General features: G+C 38.1%; 1 protein-coding gene across 1 annotated transcript in view; it reads left to right on the top strand.

Moving 5' to 3' along the window:
• ap3b1a (adaptor related protein complex 3 subunit beta 1a) overlaps positions 1–19,545 on the top strand; it is a 90,106-nt gene that overhangs the window by 53,044 nt on the left and 17,517 nt on the right. The window contains exons 23-24 of the mRNA XM_017438592.3: positions 8,281–8,509; positions 15,960–16,044. Coding sequence (XP_017294081.1) covers positions 8,281–8,509; positions 15,960–16,044 — 314 coding nt within the window. The remainder of the gene's footprint in view (positions 1–8,280; positions 8,510–15,959; positions 16,045–19,545) is intronic.

Below are 19,545 nucleotides of genomic sequence, written 5' to 3'. Positions count from 1 at the left end.
CCTCCAAGAAACTGAATGTAAAAACGGAACAATTTCAAAATAATGTTCTGGAATAGAAGATTGGGAAGACTTTGAATAATCCATCCTATACTGTTCATAATATCATTAAAATATTTAAAGAATCTGGGCAAATCTCTGTGAAAATGACAAGACTGAAAGTAAATATTGAAAGCCTATGATTTGTAGGTCCTCAGGGAGCACTGTAATAAAAACAGATCTAATTCAGTTCTAGACATTACTGGACATTGTTTCATGTGGGCCCACCACCTGCAGGAGGGGCCACACAGGTCAGGTACAATGTTCTATGGGCAGGGGCCTTAGTCAGACCACATGAAAGGACATCTCTTTGTAGGGAAGAGCTTGTGTTGAGAGGTACAAAATATAGTCATATTCACCTCAACGCAGAGCATGGGTTCTGAAACCAATAGTAGATATGGGCCGGATCTTTTAACACTCTGCGGTTGCCCATGGTGAAAAGTGCCTGGCTGGTGTAGGCCTACTTATAGCCTGGTTTGGTGCATTCATTGGTGTTTTCCTTGGTAGATGAGAGAGTAGCTTTCCTGCATCTTTGGGTTGGGGGGACAGTCTAACTGTTGTCTGTGTCTATGTGCTGAATGACAGTTTTAAGTACCCAGCCTTCTTGGAGACATTAGCAAGGGTGCTGGAAGATGCTCCAGCTTGGAACTCCATCATTCTGCTGGGGAACTTCAGTGCCAACTTGGGTCGTGATTGGGAGAAATGGCCTCTCTGATAGGAACCCAAGAAATGTTCTTTTATTGGACTTCTATGCTAGCTATAATTTGTCCATAACTACCATGCTGCAACACAAGGGTGTCCATAAGTGCACATGGCACCAGGATACCCTAGGCCATAGATGATAGACTTAGTAGTCGTGTCATCTGAGCTACAGCCATATGTTTTGGACACTCAACTGCAGAGAGGATCGGAGCTGTCAACTGATCACCACCAGGTGGTGAGTTGAATAGATGTCAGGGAGCCGAGGCAGGATGCTGTTGACCTCAACTAGGGATGTCATAGGTGGTGGAAAGGATACTTTGAGAACCTGCTCAATCCCACCAGCATGTTAAAAAGCTCCATGTTGGCAGGGCTCTGGAGATGAACAAGCCCTGTGTTTTTCAAGGTTCTGGATGTGGCTGTGCTGTCTTGGTTGACACCCCTTTGCAACATCACATGGACATCGGGGCAAGTGCCACTGGATTGGTGGTTCCCCTTTGTAAGAAGGGGGAGTAGAGGGTGAATTCAAATTGCAGGGGAATCACACTCCTCAGCCTCCCAAGGACGGCGTATTCAGGGGTGTTGAAGAAAAGAGTCCAGTTGTTGGTCGAACCTCAGGCCCAGGAGGAACGTTGCAGGTTCTGTCCTGGTCATGGAATACTGTACCAACTCATTGCCCTCAATAGGGTCTTAAGAAGGCATTTGACTGTGTGGCCTTGTATGTTTCAGCAAGATGCAGCTTAACTGCATACTGTTTCCATTACAACAGGAAAAGAGTCCAGATGCTAAACTAACCTGCCTGCACTGAACTCTCACCCATTTAAAACATTTAACACATAAAACCAAATATCCAACTAAAAGACCCAGAACTGTTGAACATCTAGAATTCTACATCAGACAAGAATCAGACAACATTCTTCTCCAAAAGCTTCAGCAACTTCTCTCATCACTTCCTAGGTGTTTACAGACTGTTGTTAACTCCTGGAAGATCCTTTAACTTTATGACAATAAGTGTTCCTGCAGGGGAAAAAAAAATTAACCATCCCACATAACTTCTAAAAAATACTATTGATTAATATGTCTACTACTTCAGCCTGAAATAAATATAAAATCTAAATGACTTGTTAATCAAGGTAAGAAAAATCCAGTATCTGAAAGGAATGCATTATTTTATGATATGATAAACATGGGATCAAAAAATGAATTTTTAATAAATTTCAGTGAGTCACCCCCCCCCCCCTTAAAAGAAGAACACTTAAAGGGTAGTAAAATGACTGTGTTTACAAGAGCATTTGAAATGAATCAAAAAGTAAAAATTACTTTTTAGAATTTGTCAGAAAAGGTCGTGTTAAAAGATAACACACAAAAAAATAAAGAAATAAAAAAAATAAATGTGTGGTCAATCCCCCACCCCCTCACTCCTACGGGGAGAAAAATGAATAAAAAAAATGAAATAAATACAGACCTTCTGTGGGTTAACCAGAGGAGATGCTCACGGTGGTAAACATGGTCCTGTCCCAACGTTTTGAGATGTGTTGCTGCCATCAAGTTCAAAATTACCTTATTTTCTCATGGAATTTGCACTGTTGTTTTATTTTCAACATTTGGTATGTTTACTATGTTGCACCTTAAAAAATGGATTAATGAGATTTGCAAATCACTGCTTTCTGTTTTTAGTTTCATTTTACACAACATCCCCACTTTTTTAGGGGTTGTATTAATCATTTTTATTACCTACTGGCTTTCTTTTGTCATTTGTGATTTTCTTCTTCTGAGGTTTCAGAAGTTTGCCAATAATGTTGACAGTTGTGTGTTTTTGTTGCCATTTAAGACTTGCTGTAAACTCATCTCAACCCTTATCTTAACCCTTATTTAATCAGGTCGACCCCATTAAGGTTACAGGATCTCTTTTTCGAGACATTCTGCTTAGCTCTTTGATTTCTGCAGTTACCTGAGTTAAAGTCTTAACCTTTTTTTTTTTAAATCTAGAAATATAATCATAAGGCCATATTTGTGCTTTCATAATTAAATTGCTGTGTTACTGTTCAGCTTAAAGCTAGTTTCTTCCTTAGAGAGCCGCTAGTGATATTGCAAATATGATATACTTTTAAATTTTTTGTTAGTAAAAGCAAAAATTTAATTCTTTTAGATAAATGTTCTCACATTTCTATTACAAATGCTCATTTTTGGGATTCAGCAGCTAAATTAGAAGCTCTAATCACTACTTAAATCTGAGTAAAAAAACGTCTTTATTAGTATTAATCAGTGTTTCTTCAAAATGATAAATATTGTTATATTAGCTGAAATTTGTAGTCTTCATTCATGGTAGTCAATTGTAATTTAACTTCATATAAAAAAATTGTGAGTCAAATCATTTCTGTATGTTCATCTATATATACCAAGAATAACCCTTAGGTGCAACTTCAGTTCATGTAAGAAGAAAGCGTATTCAGTGTAACAATACTTGTATAATTGGATGAAGGACACTACTGCCTTTGAATATGTGTCCTCTATTACTGCTAATGTTCTTTAATAAAAAAATTCAAAATTAATCATTTTAGAATATCTAATTTGCTGAAAAATTGACATAAATTAACTAGCCTCTGTATATATGTCCTGGAGAGGGTCCTTGTCAAATTAAGCTAGTTTTAGGTGGCTGTAGTAACATTTATTTAATTCAATTTGCTGTCAAGGTCTTTGTGACGCCCCACAATAATTGTCATCTTCTGAGTGAAAGGAACAATTAGGCCCTAAAGTCAAACATGTGTCCCTTACCTCAATCCTTCTAGCTCTTGTAGATAATTAGGAAATTCTGTTGCTGGTATCAGAGGCAGACAATTTTTGAAAAGCAGAAATGGATTTTCTATATATTCCCATGCATCTCTGTGCAATTCACACCTCTTTCTTTGAAATTGGCCTTCTTATGCACACAGCACACGGCTGCCTGGCTCCTGTTAGCCCCTTTTGAATATGTCAGCGGGATTTTCAGGTCATTTGCCAGAGAGGATGCTGGGAACGTTGCGTCCGGGCTCTGAAGGTGACTGGTGTCTGTGTCATCCATCACAGGAGCTTCCTTTAAGTTGATGCATAATAGAGCCTCTCAATCAACTTCCTCCCTTATTGTCACCTCCCTCCTTCCTGTCCAGGGTGGAGACTGTGAGCCCCCAAAAAATACAAACATCAAGGCAGACTGACAAAGGAGTCAAGGTTACATAGCTCTTCTTCTCTTATTTACACTTGAGGTGTTATGGGATTGCTGTGCGTAACATGGGACAAGAGCAGATGGAAGGGTGAAGGTGCTTGTGTGGGCACTTGTGTCAACCTTTAACTGTCCACTGTGTCAAATTGGTGATAATAAGCACTTTGAAGGCCTGTCCTGTCCATGTCGCCTGCGTAGGATGAGGCAGCAGACAGGACCTTGAAGCTAGATGTCTCTGTCAGGGAGGTAAATCTCTGTTGTGATGGGGTGGCAAACATTACGGCGTGCTTTATTGACACAGACTGCTCTGACACATCCAAAAGTGGCCCGATAAATTTGCAGTCTGGCGGTAGCGTGACGGGCGCATGTGAGGGCGCGGCAGTGTTACAGCCCAGCAGCGAATGTTTCTGTGACCTCCGTTAGAGGTGTTTGGATTGTCTGGGCACAACAAAGACTTTCTTTCCAGGGGCATGGGAAGATGTTGTTATTTATGTTGTATTTCATTCAGCAGTAATTCTGAAACTAGTTCCGTCTTAAACTGTTGGAAACCTTTTTGTCCTGCGTGTTAGAAAACAAGTCCCAAATACATAACGCTGATTAATCCTAAACTGGGACTGATCGCCTGCTGCAGAAAGGCTGGTGATAATGTTTTTGCCTGTGTGCTTGTATCTGCTGTGTTAGCAAAATATCTCATCAACCACTGGACAGATTTTAGTGAACTCATAATGTAATCAATAGGTGTACATCTACAACTGACTAGATTTGGGAGTTCAAAATGGCCACCACAGATAATTAACCTTAACAAACACAAAAATGGCTATAACTAAGCACAAGTGCCTGCAGTGACGAGATCTTCTCCTTACCAGTCAGTCAGCGTATAAACCAGCTAGATGATGATGAGATGTGAAGGAGTTTGACTTCAAATAAACCCATAAATATTGGTATGATTCAGCCTGCAGCTTTGTCTGTCGAAGTGGAGGGAAATTCAGCAGCACTTATCGGCACATCGTCTGTTAACTGGCAGGCAGCTAAACCTGCGAACGAACTTCTGCTGAAGCTTACCTAAAAATAATGAAATAAACTCCTGGAATTCCTGGCTATGTTTAGGATGCAAACACCCAGGAGAAAAAAGTTCTGCCCATACCTTTTGTCAAAGATAGACACTCGTTTATGTCCAGAAACATCAGACACTGCTCCGTTGTCTTTATGCAACACAAAATCACAAAGTTAACTTCAAGTTTTTCTTTTGACTTCAATAAGTCAGAGGTAATTTTTTTCTTGAGGGAGCAGTAAGTAGTAAAAAAAAAAACATATCCAGCTTTTTTTCCCCACAAATGCTAATGAACATTTGATTTTGTACAGCTCCTAAGAAAACAACATCATTTTTGTCTTGCATTTGCATCATAAAAAGCATATTTCTTCACTTTAATCCAGCTTAACTATACTTTTACTTGAGTACGTTATTTTAATACTGTTTCCACCTCTGGGAGTGCTCTAAACTCGCTGAGCTGTGCAACCTGCCTGCATTCTCCACTGAGCATCCTCATATCATATGTGAAAAGCAGGCAAGTATGTTGGTACCCTTCCACAATAATCAAAAAACTAAACGTGAAACTAACACATGTTTGACATCTCTTGTTATTCCTTATTTAACACTTTGGTTTTGATTATCGTAAATATTTTATCTAATTAAACAAATAAAAATGCCATGGACAAAGAAGATGGCACCCTTAATTTAATATTTTGTAGCAATCACTTACAACAAGCAATCAGAGGTCTGTAGTTTAGCCCACTTTTTCTGAGCAAACTGCTCAAGCAGTCTCAGGCTTGAAGGATGACATGGCCATACTACAATTTCCTGATCTTTTCATAGATGTTCAATAGGCTTAAGATCTGAGGGCCATTTAGGAATACTCCAGTTTTGTTTTCTTTTTTGTTTTGTATTATTAGCATTTTTTTAACTCTATCCATCTGATCAATCTGTTGCATTTCCTCTTCTGTTTACCTCCTGGGAGGTTGGCTACAGTCCCATGAATGTTACTTTTTATTTATCTTGGCAGCTCTGGTCAGAGGAACAAAAAACTGCTTGGAGATGGTATTGTAGCCATTACCTTTAACATGGATGTCTATAATCTTTTTTCTGAGTTCCTCAGACAGCTCTTACTTTTGTTTTCTCTGCTAAATATTTAGTGTGGTGAACACAGCCAAACCAAACTATCCAGTGGCTGTTTGTTCTCTTTAAATTGGCTGAATGTCTGATGAAAAGCTTGAAGGCACCTGGTGTATTAATTAAGGTCATGACTAGAATGCAGAGATGTCTTTTTAAGGGTACAAACAAACATGTCTAGTATATTTTTGAAAACTATACAATACAATATTTCTTTTAATGTTTTTTTGTTTATTATATCCTAAAGACATGCAGATACACATTAGACAATTGTTTTTAACTGAATCCCTTTTCACCAGAAATGAAGCGTTTCAATGAGCTGTAAAGGTACCAACAGACTTGGCTAAACAAAATGAGTCAACCTAATTAGTTTGTTAACTTTAAGTTAGGCACATTATCTGTTGTCTACACCACCAAGTTTTTGTTTTCTTTAATAAAAACAATACTATTTTTTGTTTCTTTTATCATTCTCTTTGATGTTCTCATGATTATGTAGGTAATTTTTTTAGTGGACATTTTCTCTGAACTCATGTTTATTCCTACTAGTGTTACATTTAAAGCTTTCAGGTGATAATCATTTGTGAGTGGAAAAAAGCTTGATGTTTCTTTTTTAACTAATTACTGTTGTCTCTCAAGAAAAAAATGACCTCTGACTTTTACTGAAGTCTAAAGAAAGACTTGAAGTTGACTTTTTGATTATGTGTTGCATAAAGACAACACATCAGGGTCTGATGTTTATGCACATTATGTGACAATTTCCACATTTGAGAACACAATGCATTTGGTTTATTGTGTTGCCTTGTGTGGGCTGAGCCATCTTCTCTTCCTAATGAGAGCAAATAGTTGCCAGCATAAAAAAAGATTTCAACGCCACCAAGTGTGAACAGTGTTCATCTACATAACAAGATGATAATTTTAGGATAAAAAGTAGAGCGCTGCCTTCGTTCTTTTCAGCATCTCTCAAAGGTAATACAATTTCCTGCCTCTGAAAAGGTAAAAGCTCCTTTAAACCCATGCCCATGCAGCCACTTGTGTTTCTATTCATTAGTGCTTGTTTTCATCCAGCCTGCTTTGCCTGAACATCCAGCGCATTTCCATCTAACTCAGCTGATTGAAGACATTTTGTAAATGCACTCCTCTTTACCCTGCGGAGTTTAATGAAGGGAGTGTTGGGGTAGCTCCCACTTCACTAACAAGTGCTACATTCTGGCTGCTGATTGGGTGAATTCAATTGTATGAATATGGGTGATGTGCAGAGTAGAGATTCTGCTCTTAATCTTGGCTTTTGTGTCGATGCATTTTCACTACATTATACAAAAGGTCTCAGGATATTGTGTTGATGTAAAAAGCTAAAGGCAAGTTCTGCATGTGCTCCTTTCACTAAGGTTGCTGAAAAAAAACATTACTGTGAAAATAAAATACACAATTTATTTGTGATTGTTTCCTCAAAGCCACACTAATAACTAAAAAGATTCATGATTCATATTTTCGGAAAAAGAAAGATGTGAATGCTGAAGTACTTTGCTAAAATTTACTGTTGAACTTGAAAGTGAGTTGAATATTAACTTCAAATATAAAAAAAGAAAAAGAGGACTCGGGGAGCAGAAAGTCAGACAGAAAGAGGGAAAAACACAAGGAGACATAAGACAAATAGAAAGCATGAAGAGACCTAAAAAGACAAAAAAGCATTATTATTTCAAAGAAGACAAAGATAAAAAAGATGTATAAAAAGGTAAAGCACACATAAGGAGACGAAACGAAGCATAAGGACACAAAAAGACAAATATGGCGAATAAGGAGACATAAAAAGATAAAGGAGACATAAGAAGACATAAAAGGGTACATAAGGAGTCACAAATGGAACAAGTATATTAAAAGATTTCACAGAACACAAAGTGTTTTCAAGGTGATCTCAATGCATTTCAAAACGAAGAAAACTGTAAATAAAGTTAAATCTTTTAAAAATTATAAAAGTTACAAAAGCCACAAATTACAGCTGTAATGTCCAAAACGTGGTGAACATTTTGATACCTGATTGTTTGGAATACCTTGAATATGTTGAAGTAATTACAGCCTAAAACTGTAAAGAAAAAAAAATTATAAACAGGCAAGAAAACAACATTATTGCTACCTCACATCCACACAATCAGTTTATCATTTCATTTCATGTGCTTTTTAGATCACCACTTCATCCTTTGGTCCTGTGAAAACCTACGAGCTGCTTCATCACATGACAGGAAAAGGACTGTCAGCCAAGTACCATTTCCCCCGGCAGCCGTGTTTGTACCAGCCTCGTATGGTTGCAGTGCAGGTCATGCTGACCAACAGCTCGGACCGCAGCCTGGAAGAGATCCACATAGGAGACCGGAGCCCAGCCAGCCTCAACATCCACTGCTTTAACACCATTGGTGAGTTCCTCACATAGAAATCACCCTACTGTCAGTTGCCAAAAAGCCTGGCAGTTCCTTGGACATTTTCCCTTATAATGTGTATTCTATACAGTATGTTGTTGTTAAAAAGTCTTTATTTAAACTAACCAAGCACTCACATTTATCACAGTATTAAATCAATCATTTGAAACCAGACAACATTCTTTTCCTTTAATTTAAAACAGAAATACAATTACTTTTGTTGCCTAAACAAAGGAGACAGAGAACATGTTGACATTCACTCATCACTTTGATCAGTGGTTTTATGTATAATATTTAAGATCAAGACTGAAATTCAGTGTATTCTAAAGTATTGAGAATGAATTTAAAATTAAAGTTTAATGTGATATGGTGTCAGCTAAAACACCAATGAACAGGTTGTTTTATATGGAAATAATTTCTTACCTTCCAAGTTTACAAATATCATGTTGCTTCAAGTTTGGTGGAAAGCTGGGACATCTGATCCTTACCAGATTTACTGGGTTAATGGAAACTTGCTACAGTAGCTCATAACCCCTTTATAACACATACACTTACATTGACATTACTGGATTGGAAAAATGGAAAATTTCCTCTGGAAAAAACTACCCATTTTAAATAGTTGTACAATTCACACAAAAATAAGGGAAATTATATTTTTCTGATAGTTTTTTCACTAGAAGAAAATGTTAATTTTATGGAATGTACAGCTGAAATGAACAACCCAATTTGAGTAGTTTATTCTTTTTGTAAAAAAACTACCAGAAATTGTTCCACATGAAGAATAACCTACTCATTTTAGGTTGTTTATTTCAGCCACACAGTTCACAAAATGTGAGTCTCAAAAGTCACATTTACAGGCAAGCTGATCCATGTGCTCTTGTTGAGTGATCCGTACGCAGCAGGTCATTTATGCATGTGTAATCGACACATTGTATGCATAGCATACTCCTACTTGTGCAGTTCAAAGTGTGTACATCTGAAAAATTGTTTATTCATTTGTGGATCTTGGGATATGTTTGTGTATCTTATTGTATGCATACAAATCTTGCTATACGCGACTTTTGCACAAGCAATAAAATGTAGGGTGATTCTTCTGCAGCTACCATACTCATCTGAACAACAAATAGGAGAAGGGGAGCACTGCTCAGCGTTCTTTGGGACTGAAGCAAAAAATGCCTTGTCTCTGGTATTTTATTAAATGGCATTTAAACTGTAGGAATGGTCAAATCTAGTCTACATGTGTTTTGTGGATTTGGAGAAGGCATTTGAAAGTGTTCTCTGGGGTACCCTGTGGGGGTGCTCTGTAAGTAGGGGATTGGGGTCTACTGCCAAAGGCCAGTCAGTTTTTATACAAACAGTTCAAGAGTCTGGTTTGCAATGCTGGGAGTAAGTCTGAAGTTTTATCCTGCCTACATACTGAGCCGTAACAACCTGTGTAGAATCTGAAGCACTGGTGGCGTGAGCACAACCCTACCATTGTGTCCACTGTAGCAAGGCCACCCGTCCATCCTCTATATGTTCTTAATCCATTAAATAAACGGTAGCACTATAGCTAACTGGGTCAGGCAATGATCAAGTCAATTCATTCATTCATATTTAAACTCAAGACATTGGCAAAGAGCGAGCGGGAGTGGATCCTTTCGACTGCTTTGCTCATGTGTTATCTACGAAGGAATAAAATGAAAATTTACAGCCAATCAGAGCGATTCCTCAGCTTCAGCCTGGTGTGAGAACAGAAATTCCAGGAAGTTTAACACAGGACTTTCTATTGCTGCCTATTTAAGAACTGTATTCATTTAGACTGATTCTGATGATCATTTTTTGACAATAAATTTGTAACCAGTAGACTAATTTTAAAAATTCAAACTGTGCCAGATTTGTCTTTAAAATGTCTATCTTATGGTATCAAAATATGTTGTGTTCAGGTGGCCTTTCTATTATTAGGTAGCATTGCAACTATTAGTCTGAACTGTACCACCCACGGTGTGAGGGTAATTTCTTGTCCACTTCAACAGAGCTTGACAGCCTGCAGCTGCATTTGTGAATTTGGAGTGCTAAAAAAGTCTCAAATGTCAACTGGGTTGCTGATCAATGCACTTGTGTTGACTCACCCATCCACAGGAGGCAATTAATGCTCATGCATTTAACAATTTGTATGCGTCACAAATTTCTACTAGTGCAGTTTGAAATGTGCACATTTGAAAAACTGTTTATGCGTTTGTCAGTCTTGTTGCATACAGATCTTGTGGTACACTTGTGGATCTCATTGCATGCACAGAAATCTTGTAGCATTTGTGAATATGTTTGAGACTAAATTATCTCCATAAAGAGGTGCTTCCTAAAGTGGAGGAGTTTAAGTATCACAGGGTTTTTTTTCATAATTGAGGGAAGAATGAAGAGTGAGATAGACAGATGTATTGGTGAAGCTTCTGCTGTATTGCATACAGTGTACCAGTTTGTTGTGGTAAAGAGGGAATGGAGTTGCAAGGAAAAACTCTGTTCATGTTCCTACCCTCACCTATGGTCATTAACTTTGGGAAGGTCTCGGATACAGGTGGTCAAAATGAGTTTTCTCCACAAGGTAGTTGGGCTCTCCCTTAGAGAAGTTTGGTTATCCAGGAGGGACTCGGAACAGAGCCACTGCTTCTCCACATCAAGAGGACCCAACTGAGGTGGCATTTGGTAAGGATGTCCCCTGGGTGTCTCTGTAGAGAGGTGTTTTGGGCATGTCCAACTGGGAGGAGACACTGGTGAAGACCCAGACACACAAGAGACTGTCTCTTGGCTGGCCCGGGAACGCCTTGGAATCCTCCCGGAAGAGCTGGACGAGGTGGCTGAGGAAAGAGATGTCTGAGCCTCAAACTTCTGGAACAAGTGGCAGATAATGATTGGATGGATACATATTTATGAACCTATAGCCATTTTTACAGCTGATGGGTCATATTTTACAAACGTAAAATAATTACTGAGTAAGTTTAAATGTGAAGAGTGTAGTTTGTTTTATACCTACCTATCATTGGAAACACAGTTGGTCTGCAAAGCTCTGGTCAGTGTGGCACATTTCTTCTCTGTTTGGGACAGAACTCAACTGCAGGTGGGCAAGTCCAGTAGGTTTATTTTCTTTTTCTTTACACATAAACCAGCTGGTTAAAACACTTCATTATTTTGTTGTATAAAAGTTCTGAAATTATATGTTTGAATCTGCAAATGAAGTGTTTATAGAAATAAATGTGCTTTATTTAAATATCCCAACAAAGTACAGTTAAACAAAAATGTGTTTTTAAACTAATTACAGAGTTTTAGAATATTCAGTAAAGCTTCAAATTTTAATTGTACTTACTGAGTCTCGATTAGTTTGAAAAAGTATGAAATTTAATTTTAGTATTATCCAGGGCGAGATGAGAGCAAAAGAGGAAGAAAACCGTATAAAAAGGTTGGATTTCTAAACTTTACTTTTCATTTCATTTAAAAAATAATGTGCATGACCTGCAATAGTTTTGCAAGCCGTGCACACAAAAATAAGCTGTATTTATCAACAGTTGGTCAGACAAAACATAACTTTACTGCTCGCTGGCTAAAACATTGTTACAGGCCTGGGTGGGGCTGGTGAAACAGAACTCAGCTTTCCAAAAACTGGGGTTAATCACAGTTAGTTCAGGATTTCAGAAGGGGAGCAGTTACTATTTTACATAAAACCTGCTTTTTTTCCCCTTAACAAATGAAACTGATTTGAAAACTGCATTTTCTATTGACTTAAGTTATTTCTCTCTAATATAAAAATTTGTTTTGAGATCTTAAAGTAATAAGTGTAACAAAAGAAAAAAAGCAAAAACAGAAGAAATATGCAAGTGGGCAAAAGCCTTTTCACAGCACTGTGTTTTATCAGAGAACAGCAGAGAATACAGTAAAGTTAAATAAAATGTAAGGGGAAAAATGAAAGACAAAGAAGGAAAAGCCTGGTTTCTTTTTCATGAAATCTGTAATGTAAGAATGATCTCCCTCAAACTAATAATTCAGTTTGTATTCAGATAAGTAGTTTTTTCCATGTAATGTCACTCCTGCTCCTTCAAAGTGTCTTTTTGAGATTTCTTCCCTATGATGTTGTTTTCCCATACAAAAATTAAATAATAATCAGGTTATCGAAAACATCTAATCCTGTTTACTATCAGTTCAGCAAATTGGCCCGTTCATTCTCCTAACTTCAAAACAGCCAATCTTACTTCGTCTAAACCCATTCCTTAATATCGATCAGGACAACCATACAAACACTATCACCATATTTCTTCACATTGTGTGCCTACGCTGCTCTCACTATAAAAAGAGTCTGCGTGTTCTGCGTGTGTGTGCGAACACACACACTCCGACAGAAGATGTGCCATGAAGCATGTTAAAACTGTCGATTGCAGGGGATTGATTGGGCATTGAAGGAACTCATGCAGGCAAACAGTGGGTAATTTGGATCGATTGAGCCTGGTTACTGCGAGCAGGCGGCTGGATTTAGTTTAGATGAGTTGCAGGGGATGAATACAGACAAAGTGTTTTGTAGAGCTGTTTTATGTGTGGTAGGTGAAAGAGGGTTTGTTTTTACTAAGTAATATTGCTCTTTGACCACAAGCTACATTACTTTTTACTGCTGGTTGTCATGTGAATAAAATATATTTGTGATGTGCTTACTAAAGGTAGTATCTCACTGGGCTGACTGTTGGAGAAGAGTTGGTGACTCAAAATTAAAATAAAAAAAATACACAACCTTTCAATTGCAGTCCCACTGATTTCTGAGTGTTTGGGACCAAGCCATATAGCTGAGTTTTGAGCGGCACTTTTTAAAAATCAGGGGTTATTTTTATGGGCATGTCTTTTAAAACTGTAATCTAGGCCATGCACATTGTTTCCTGCCTCACTGTACTCACCTCAGCCTGTTTTTTACCCTCCGTGGCAGCCACCCCCACATTTCTGATTTAATCTACTGGAGTACACTTCAGAAATGAAGATAGCTGCTGGTGTTAAAAGCTCTACAGCTTTAGTGCTCTTGAAACTGGTCGCCATGCCTGAATATTCAGGGAGAGAATCTGCTGTTTGTTTTTTTTAACATTCAAAACTCAAGTGTCTGTAAAACTTGAAAACAATAAATATTCACTTTAGCATTTCTGGAAATATTGGAGTCTGTCTTGAATAAGTTTCCAAACCTGTGAATCTGATGAGACACATTTTCATGCAGTGAAGCTGTTTTTGGTGAAGGATTTAAACAAACCGTGCTCTGTCAGTGACTTCAGAGGCAGGGAGAAGGGTTAATCAGTTCATTTCTGTTTTTGGTTTAGATTCATTGTGATATCAATGGGGTCTATTTATCTAGTCAAGATTAAAATAGTTTGTACCGCTTCATTTTCCTTGTTGTTTTTCAATAAAAAGATTTAGATAAAAAAAAACAAAAATTCAAGACTACAAGCCTCTGGGGCTCATGCAAGGAAATTGATGGGAACTAGTCACCAACAGTCGCAGTCCCATGAAATACTACCTTAGCTGTCCAGATATATCTCCTTAAACCAGATAATGGCTTCCCTAGTAAAATAATTGTTTAGACATTTTGAATTGGGGTTCTGTGGAAACGTTATGAACAGTTAACATCTTACCTGTTTTAGATAGCTTTTTGAATAACCCCTGGCCTTGTCCACACATGGCGTTTTGTAAATAGTTTTTTTTATTGTATCAGCCTTGCGTCTACATACATTTTAGGAGCCCCAGTATAGTATTTTTGAAAATGGATTGCAGAATGAAAAACTGAAACATCATTGCATTTTTCTGTAGACAGCCAAAACGCAACCTTTTAAAAACGATCTCATAGATCTCCAAGCATGACAGATGTAACAACAGCTATGAAAGATTACATGCTTGTGTTTGTTCTGCAGGTGCCAACAGCAAAACCTTCAAATACTGTATTACTTCAATGAACAGACAAGGCTGTTCAGCAATATTATTATCTTAAATAATGCAGAGCAACAAACCCTTATGACACCAAAAACCTAAGGCGTTCAGTCCAGACAGTTCTTGTAAGCTTTATTGTCATGCTCCAAGACATGGCCTCAGTTTGCAAAAGCTTTAAGGCTGGATTTACACTCCAAGAGAAGGGAAGAAAGTTGCTCTCTGACGCAGTTACAAAATCAAAATGACGTTATTTTGCTTCAAGAGCCTGTTCTCAACACAAGGTCCGGGCAGAACTTTTTTTTCCCCATGGTTTGCGTCAACTATTTTTGAAAAATAAAAATGGGGTGGTTATTGGGGCCACACTGTTCCGTGGGCTGCTCAGGAACCAGTGTGGCTTCTGTCACGCTCAGAGTATTATCTGCTCAGAGCTAACATTAGCTTCTGTAGAGTGACCTCTAACCTCTCCCGGGTAGAGGCCGGCATGCTGTGTGTGGGTGCGGCTAGAACGGTCATCAAAATGACGGCTGACATCCTGAAATAAAACGTTGTACTCCTCCACCTTTATGAGCTGAAAAACGTCCATCTCTGTGATTGTCAACACAAATCAGACTGATTTCCAGGCCATGTGGTTGCTGTGTTTCTGTCGGCATCCCACAGTATCGTGCTGCGGAGTCATCTCTTCCTGGAAATGACCAATTTATCTAAATTTAAATTTACATAAGAGAATGCTAATTTATTTGAAAAGTAGGACATTATTTCCATTTCCTGAAAAGCTGTGCTTTTAAACATACAAGGTTTGCGCCTGATAGAGATGATATCTATGATTCTAAGTCAATACTTGCTTTATGGCTCTTTCTTTTGTAACATATAAAACTTTACCAAATTAAAATGAATATATGTCTGCATAGTATATAAATATTTTATATTAAACAATAAAATGAGCAATTGTAGACAACAGTCCTATCTGACGCTGTACAGTGAGACTGAAGAAAATACAGAGGACTGCAGAGACAGAGATGGCTGGACTCGGAATAATTCCATAACAGACCTGTTGTCAGAAGACTTCCTCTGCAGTTTTTGCTTTTCTATGTGTGGACAGATGGAGAGACAAACGCAGAGCAACCAGGGAGGATGCTTCTGTCAGTGTGTGATCTTCTCATTGTAACATTCAGCTGTCCGCACACTCTCTGCAGTATTTTTGACTTGCTCTGTCTGTTTCCCTCAGCTCCCTGATGCTGATGCAGTCTTTGACAAGCCTGTTGTTCTGGAGATGTGCTGCTAGTCCTTCATGTGTTTCTTTTTTTTTTCCTCCTCCTTCGAGGCTGAACTAGTGGGGAATGAGATTGAAGGATAGATTTCTCACACATGGTGGCCTTGCTTTGTGATGTAGAAAACACAAGTGGTGAAAATGCTTGTCTGTTCCACTCTGCTGCTGCAGCCTGCTCCTCCTCCTCCTTCTTCCTCACGCTGCACATTGTGCCCTTGTCACTCACTCTTTCTTTCCTCTTCTTATTTTCATTCTCAGAGCGGTTGGAGCCCGGGGCCTCAGTAACTGTGTCCATGGGTGTTGACTTCAGTGACTCAACACAAGCAGCCAACTTCCAGTTATGGTAAGACAACTGAAACCCACTCCCATCATTTATCTCCGAGATCTGTACAAGTTTTTATTGCCTGCCACTGAAGCCAAAGAACCAACCAAGTTCAAGATGGCTGCCACAGCAAAAAGAGCATTGCAAACACAAGAGTGGCTATAAGTCACTTAATTTTTCAAATGAACAAAAATTTGGTGTGTTAGTAGTTGACACTGTTCTCTAACTGATCGCAGGAGAACTGTGTTAAATTTTTGTTAATAACTGTAGAAGTCTGAGCAAAATATCTCATGAACCACTGAACAGATTTTATTGAAACTTTCAGAAAGCAATCTCTGTAAAATGTAAAAGTAAGTCAAATGTTCTCTTGAGAAACCATAAAAATGTCAGTATTAAGGAGGACATAAGAATTTAGGAAGTCTTTCATTTAAAACTAATTCCAATGAAATCTGCTGACTTGCATCAGATTTATAAGTTTTATGTGTGTGTGTGTAAAAGTTCATTTTATGTTTCTGTTTGAATATTTTGACAAACGAATTCTGAAAAATGTGGCAAATTTATTTTGCAAGAAATATAAAGAGATTGGCCTTTGATCAGATGTTTAATTTTGGCCCCTTACAAAAAGAGTTGGACCTCTGAGTCCAAAGGTCGGGTATCTTTAATGAGAGGAGAAGGAGAACCGTTCTAGTCTGAAGAGACTCGTGAAAAATCAGACAGAAGAGATACCAGTTGAGTTTGTAACAAAAGGGTTTTTTTCGTAAAACATTGTTAAAATCTCGTCTCACTTGTTCTCATGGACCCAGGATCTTATCTCGTCTTGTGAGGTGACAAGATACTTAAAACCTTTGCATTACCTGTTGGACTCAACCCAATTCAAGATGGCCACCCCAACTAATCAACATCAGCCTACCCTAATATGGGTCTACCTCAGTGAATTTCACAGATATTGTAGTAGCATTCATTCACAACACATCTTTTGAGCGCTGAAAGATTACATAAGATGTTGCAATATTCTTTGAGATCCCTTATATTTGTATTTTCAAGGTTCAACCAAAACAGCTACAACTCATTTCTCATCAAAAAAGGATTTTAGTCTAAAACTGTGGTGGGCAGTTTGCATCCCTTCAAGGAATGCTAGGCTTACAATTCACTTTTTTTTCTGCTGCTGTTCAGCATCACATCTCCCCCTTTGTGTGTTTTTCTTTTCTGTTCGTTCCTATTTCTTCTCTTTTCTACCCACTCTCTGCCGTCACTCCCAGGTGAGACATCAGCCACAATTGATCCCAGTTCACTGGGATAACAATTATTCCTGCACTAATCAGCACCAGCCTAAATCAACCTGCTGAATGCCATTGGCACCACAGCTCAACCAATCAATAAGCTTATCAGAAAATCTGTTTGAGATGGGGGAATCAATCCGGCCCAAAATGCCATCTACAGCGAGTGGTTTGCAAGGCAGTTGGAGGAGAAACATTTCATACAAAATCAGAAAGTGGGCAAAAACACCCACGATTCATTGCACTTTTCTGTTTGCTACTTATATTAAGGTGTTTTGTTTTCTTTTAAAGAACCAAGGGTATTGATCTTTTTTAGTTTGTTGCAAAAAGGTTGTTTTTCTGAAGTCATTATTAAATATTTGCATGATTAATGACAGTCTTATATCTGAAGTTATGTTTCCATTTCTCTTCTTTTTCTATTATCACTTTTAGGTGCACAAGATTGTCTTGGGTATTAATGTAAAAAATTCTTATACTGTAAAATGCTGATTGCTAGCAATACTTGGATTTTATCTCTTAATTTCTGAATACATCCGCTTTGGGTCATTCAGCTGTTATCCATATTTACCTTTAAGTTTCTGATGGCTTCAAGTGAAAATCGTGCTTCTCTTTGGACAGAATTAGACCCATCAGTTCTAGCAACACTTTGTTAAAGTTGCTCTGAAAAGGTTTTAGCAGAGGAAGAAGGGAAATCAAAGGGAGTTTACTGTGCACAAAGTAAATAAAGCAATAAACCTGTAACTCTTGACCCGAGAGGCAGTAGATTTAACAGTTTTGTCTTGTTCATTTGGCTCAAGAGTTGTGAAGAAGTTGCTTGGCTGTTTGATTTCTCTTACATTGTTGGACAAGCCCATGTTTTATTGTCACTGCAGCAGTTCAAACTTGAGTCTTGGTAAAAGTGATGATGAAGAAGAGTAACGAGTGTATCCTCCAACTGGAGCTCTCATTGAACAACTTTGTTTCGTTGGTCAACTGGTTTCTCCATTACTTCTCAGAGTTGGCGTAATGTAGTTTTGCAGTTTCTTGTCATATAAAATGGACACAGTGTGGCTTTTTAACTAGTATTTATGATGGTTAATAATAACCTGATTCTTGATATGTGTGAGTATTTCATGCACATCGTATTATACACTGTTGTTTTTTTCTACATTTGTTTTGCAATTTAATTTTCCTATGTATCTTTTTTATACTGTATGTTTAAATGTAATCAAAACTATAAATGATTTTACTGTTTATCTATAGATTATTGTTGTTCAATGGAAGCACTATTTGGTGTGCAGATCCACTCACTGCTTTGTTTCTTTTTATAGTTTCTTTTTTTGATCCAGCACCTATCCCTTTGGGTGTGTGTTTTTGTCCCTTGGTAAAAGTGATAGAGTTGAAAACAGTATGAGAATACTGTGTTTGCAAACATCTGTTTTTAACATAAAATCAGACTAAACCATTCCTGTTTTAGGTCAGTTTGGATTCCCAAAGTTATTTCTCTTTAATAAATGTCTGAAAACTGTATGACTTGGTCAAATATTTTTGTTTTCTTCCACAAGTTGCTCACAATAGTTTGCTGAAATTGTATCTCGTTCCTCCTGACAGAATTGATTGAACGGAGTCAGGTTTGTAGGCTGACTCGCTCACACACACACCTTTTCAGCTCTGCTACAAGTTTTCTGCGGGATTGAGATCAGAGCTTTGTGATGGCCACTCCAAACACAGACTTTGTTTCCTTAAGTCACTTTGGAGCCTATCTGACAGTATGCTGAGGGTCATTTGTGACCCATTTGTGCCCAAGCTTTAACTTCCTGTCTGATGTCCTGAGATGTTGCTTCAATATTTCCACAAAATATTTTTTCTTCATGATGCCATCTATTTTGTGAAGTGCACCAATATGTCCTGCAGCAAAACCCCTTTCACAACATGATGCTGCCACCCCCGTACTTCACACTTCTTTTCCCTCCAAACGTAACGATGGTCATTATGGTCAAAGAGTTCAATTTCAGCTTCAGCAGACTACAAAACAAGTCTCCTGACATTAAGGCCTTGGTCCCTGTGAGTATTTTCTGGATTGTTTGTTTCTTTTGGAGTAATGGCTTCTTCTTCTTCTCTTAGTGGCCTTTCAGCCCATGTTGCTACAGCAATCTTTCCAATGTGCATAATGACACTCTCTGACCAGCTTGAGCTTTTGTTGTTGTTTAGCAGGTCATTCCCATGTTGTTGTTGTTTAGCAGGTCATTCCCATGTTGTTGTTGTT

This window comes from Kryptolebias marmoratus, linkage group LG14 (assembly GCF_001649575.2).
Source record: "Kryptolebias marmoratus isolate JLee-2015 linkage group LG14, ASM164957v2, whole genome shotgun sequence".
Lineage (NCBI taxonomy): Eukaryota > Metazoa > Chordata > Actinopteri > Cyprinodontiformes > Rivulidae > Kryptolebias > Kryptolebias marmoratus.
Note: the sequence above shows the minus strand (reverse complement) of the source record. Positions and strands in the feature narration are given on the sequence as shown.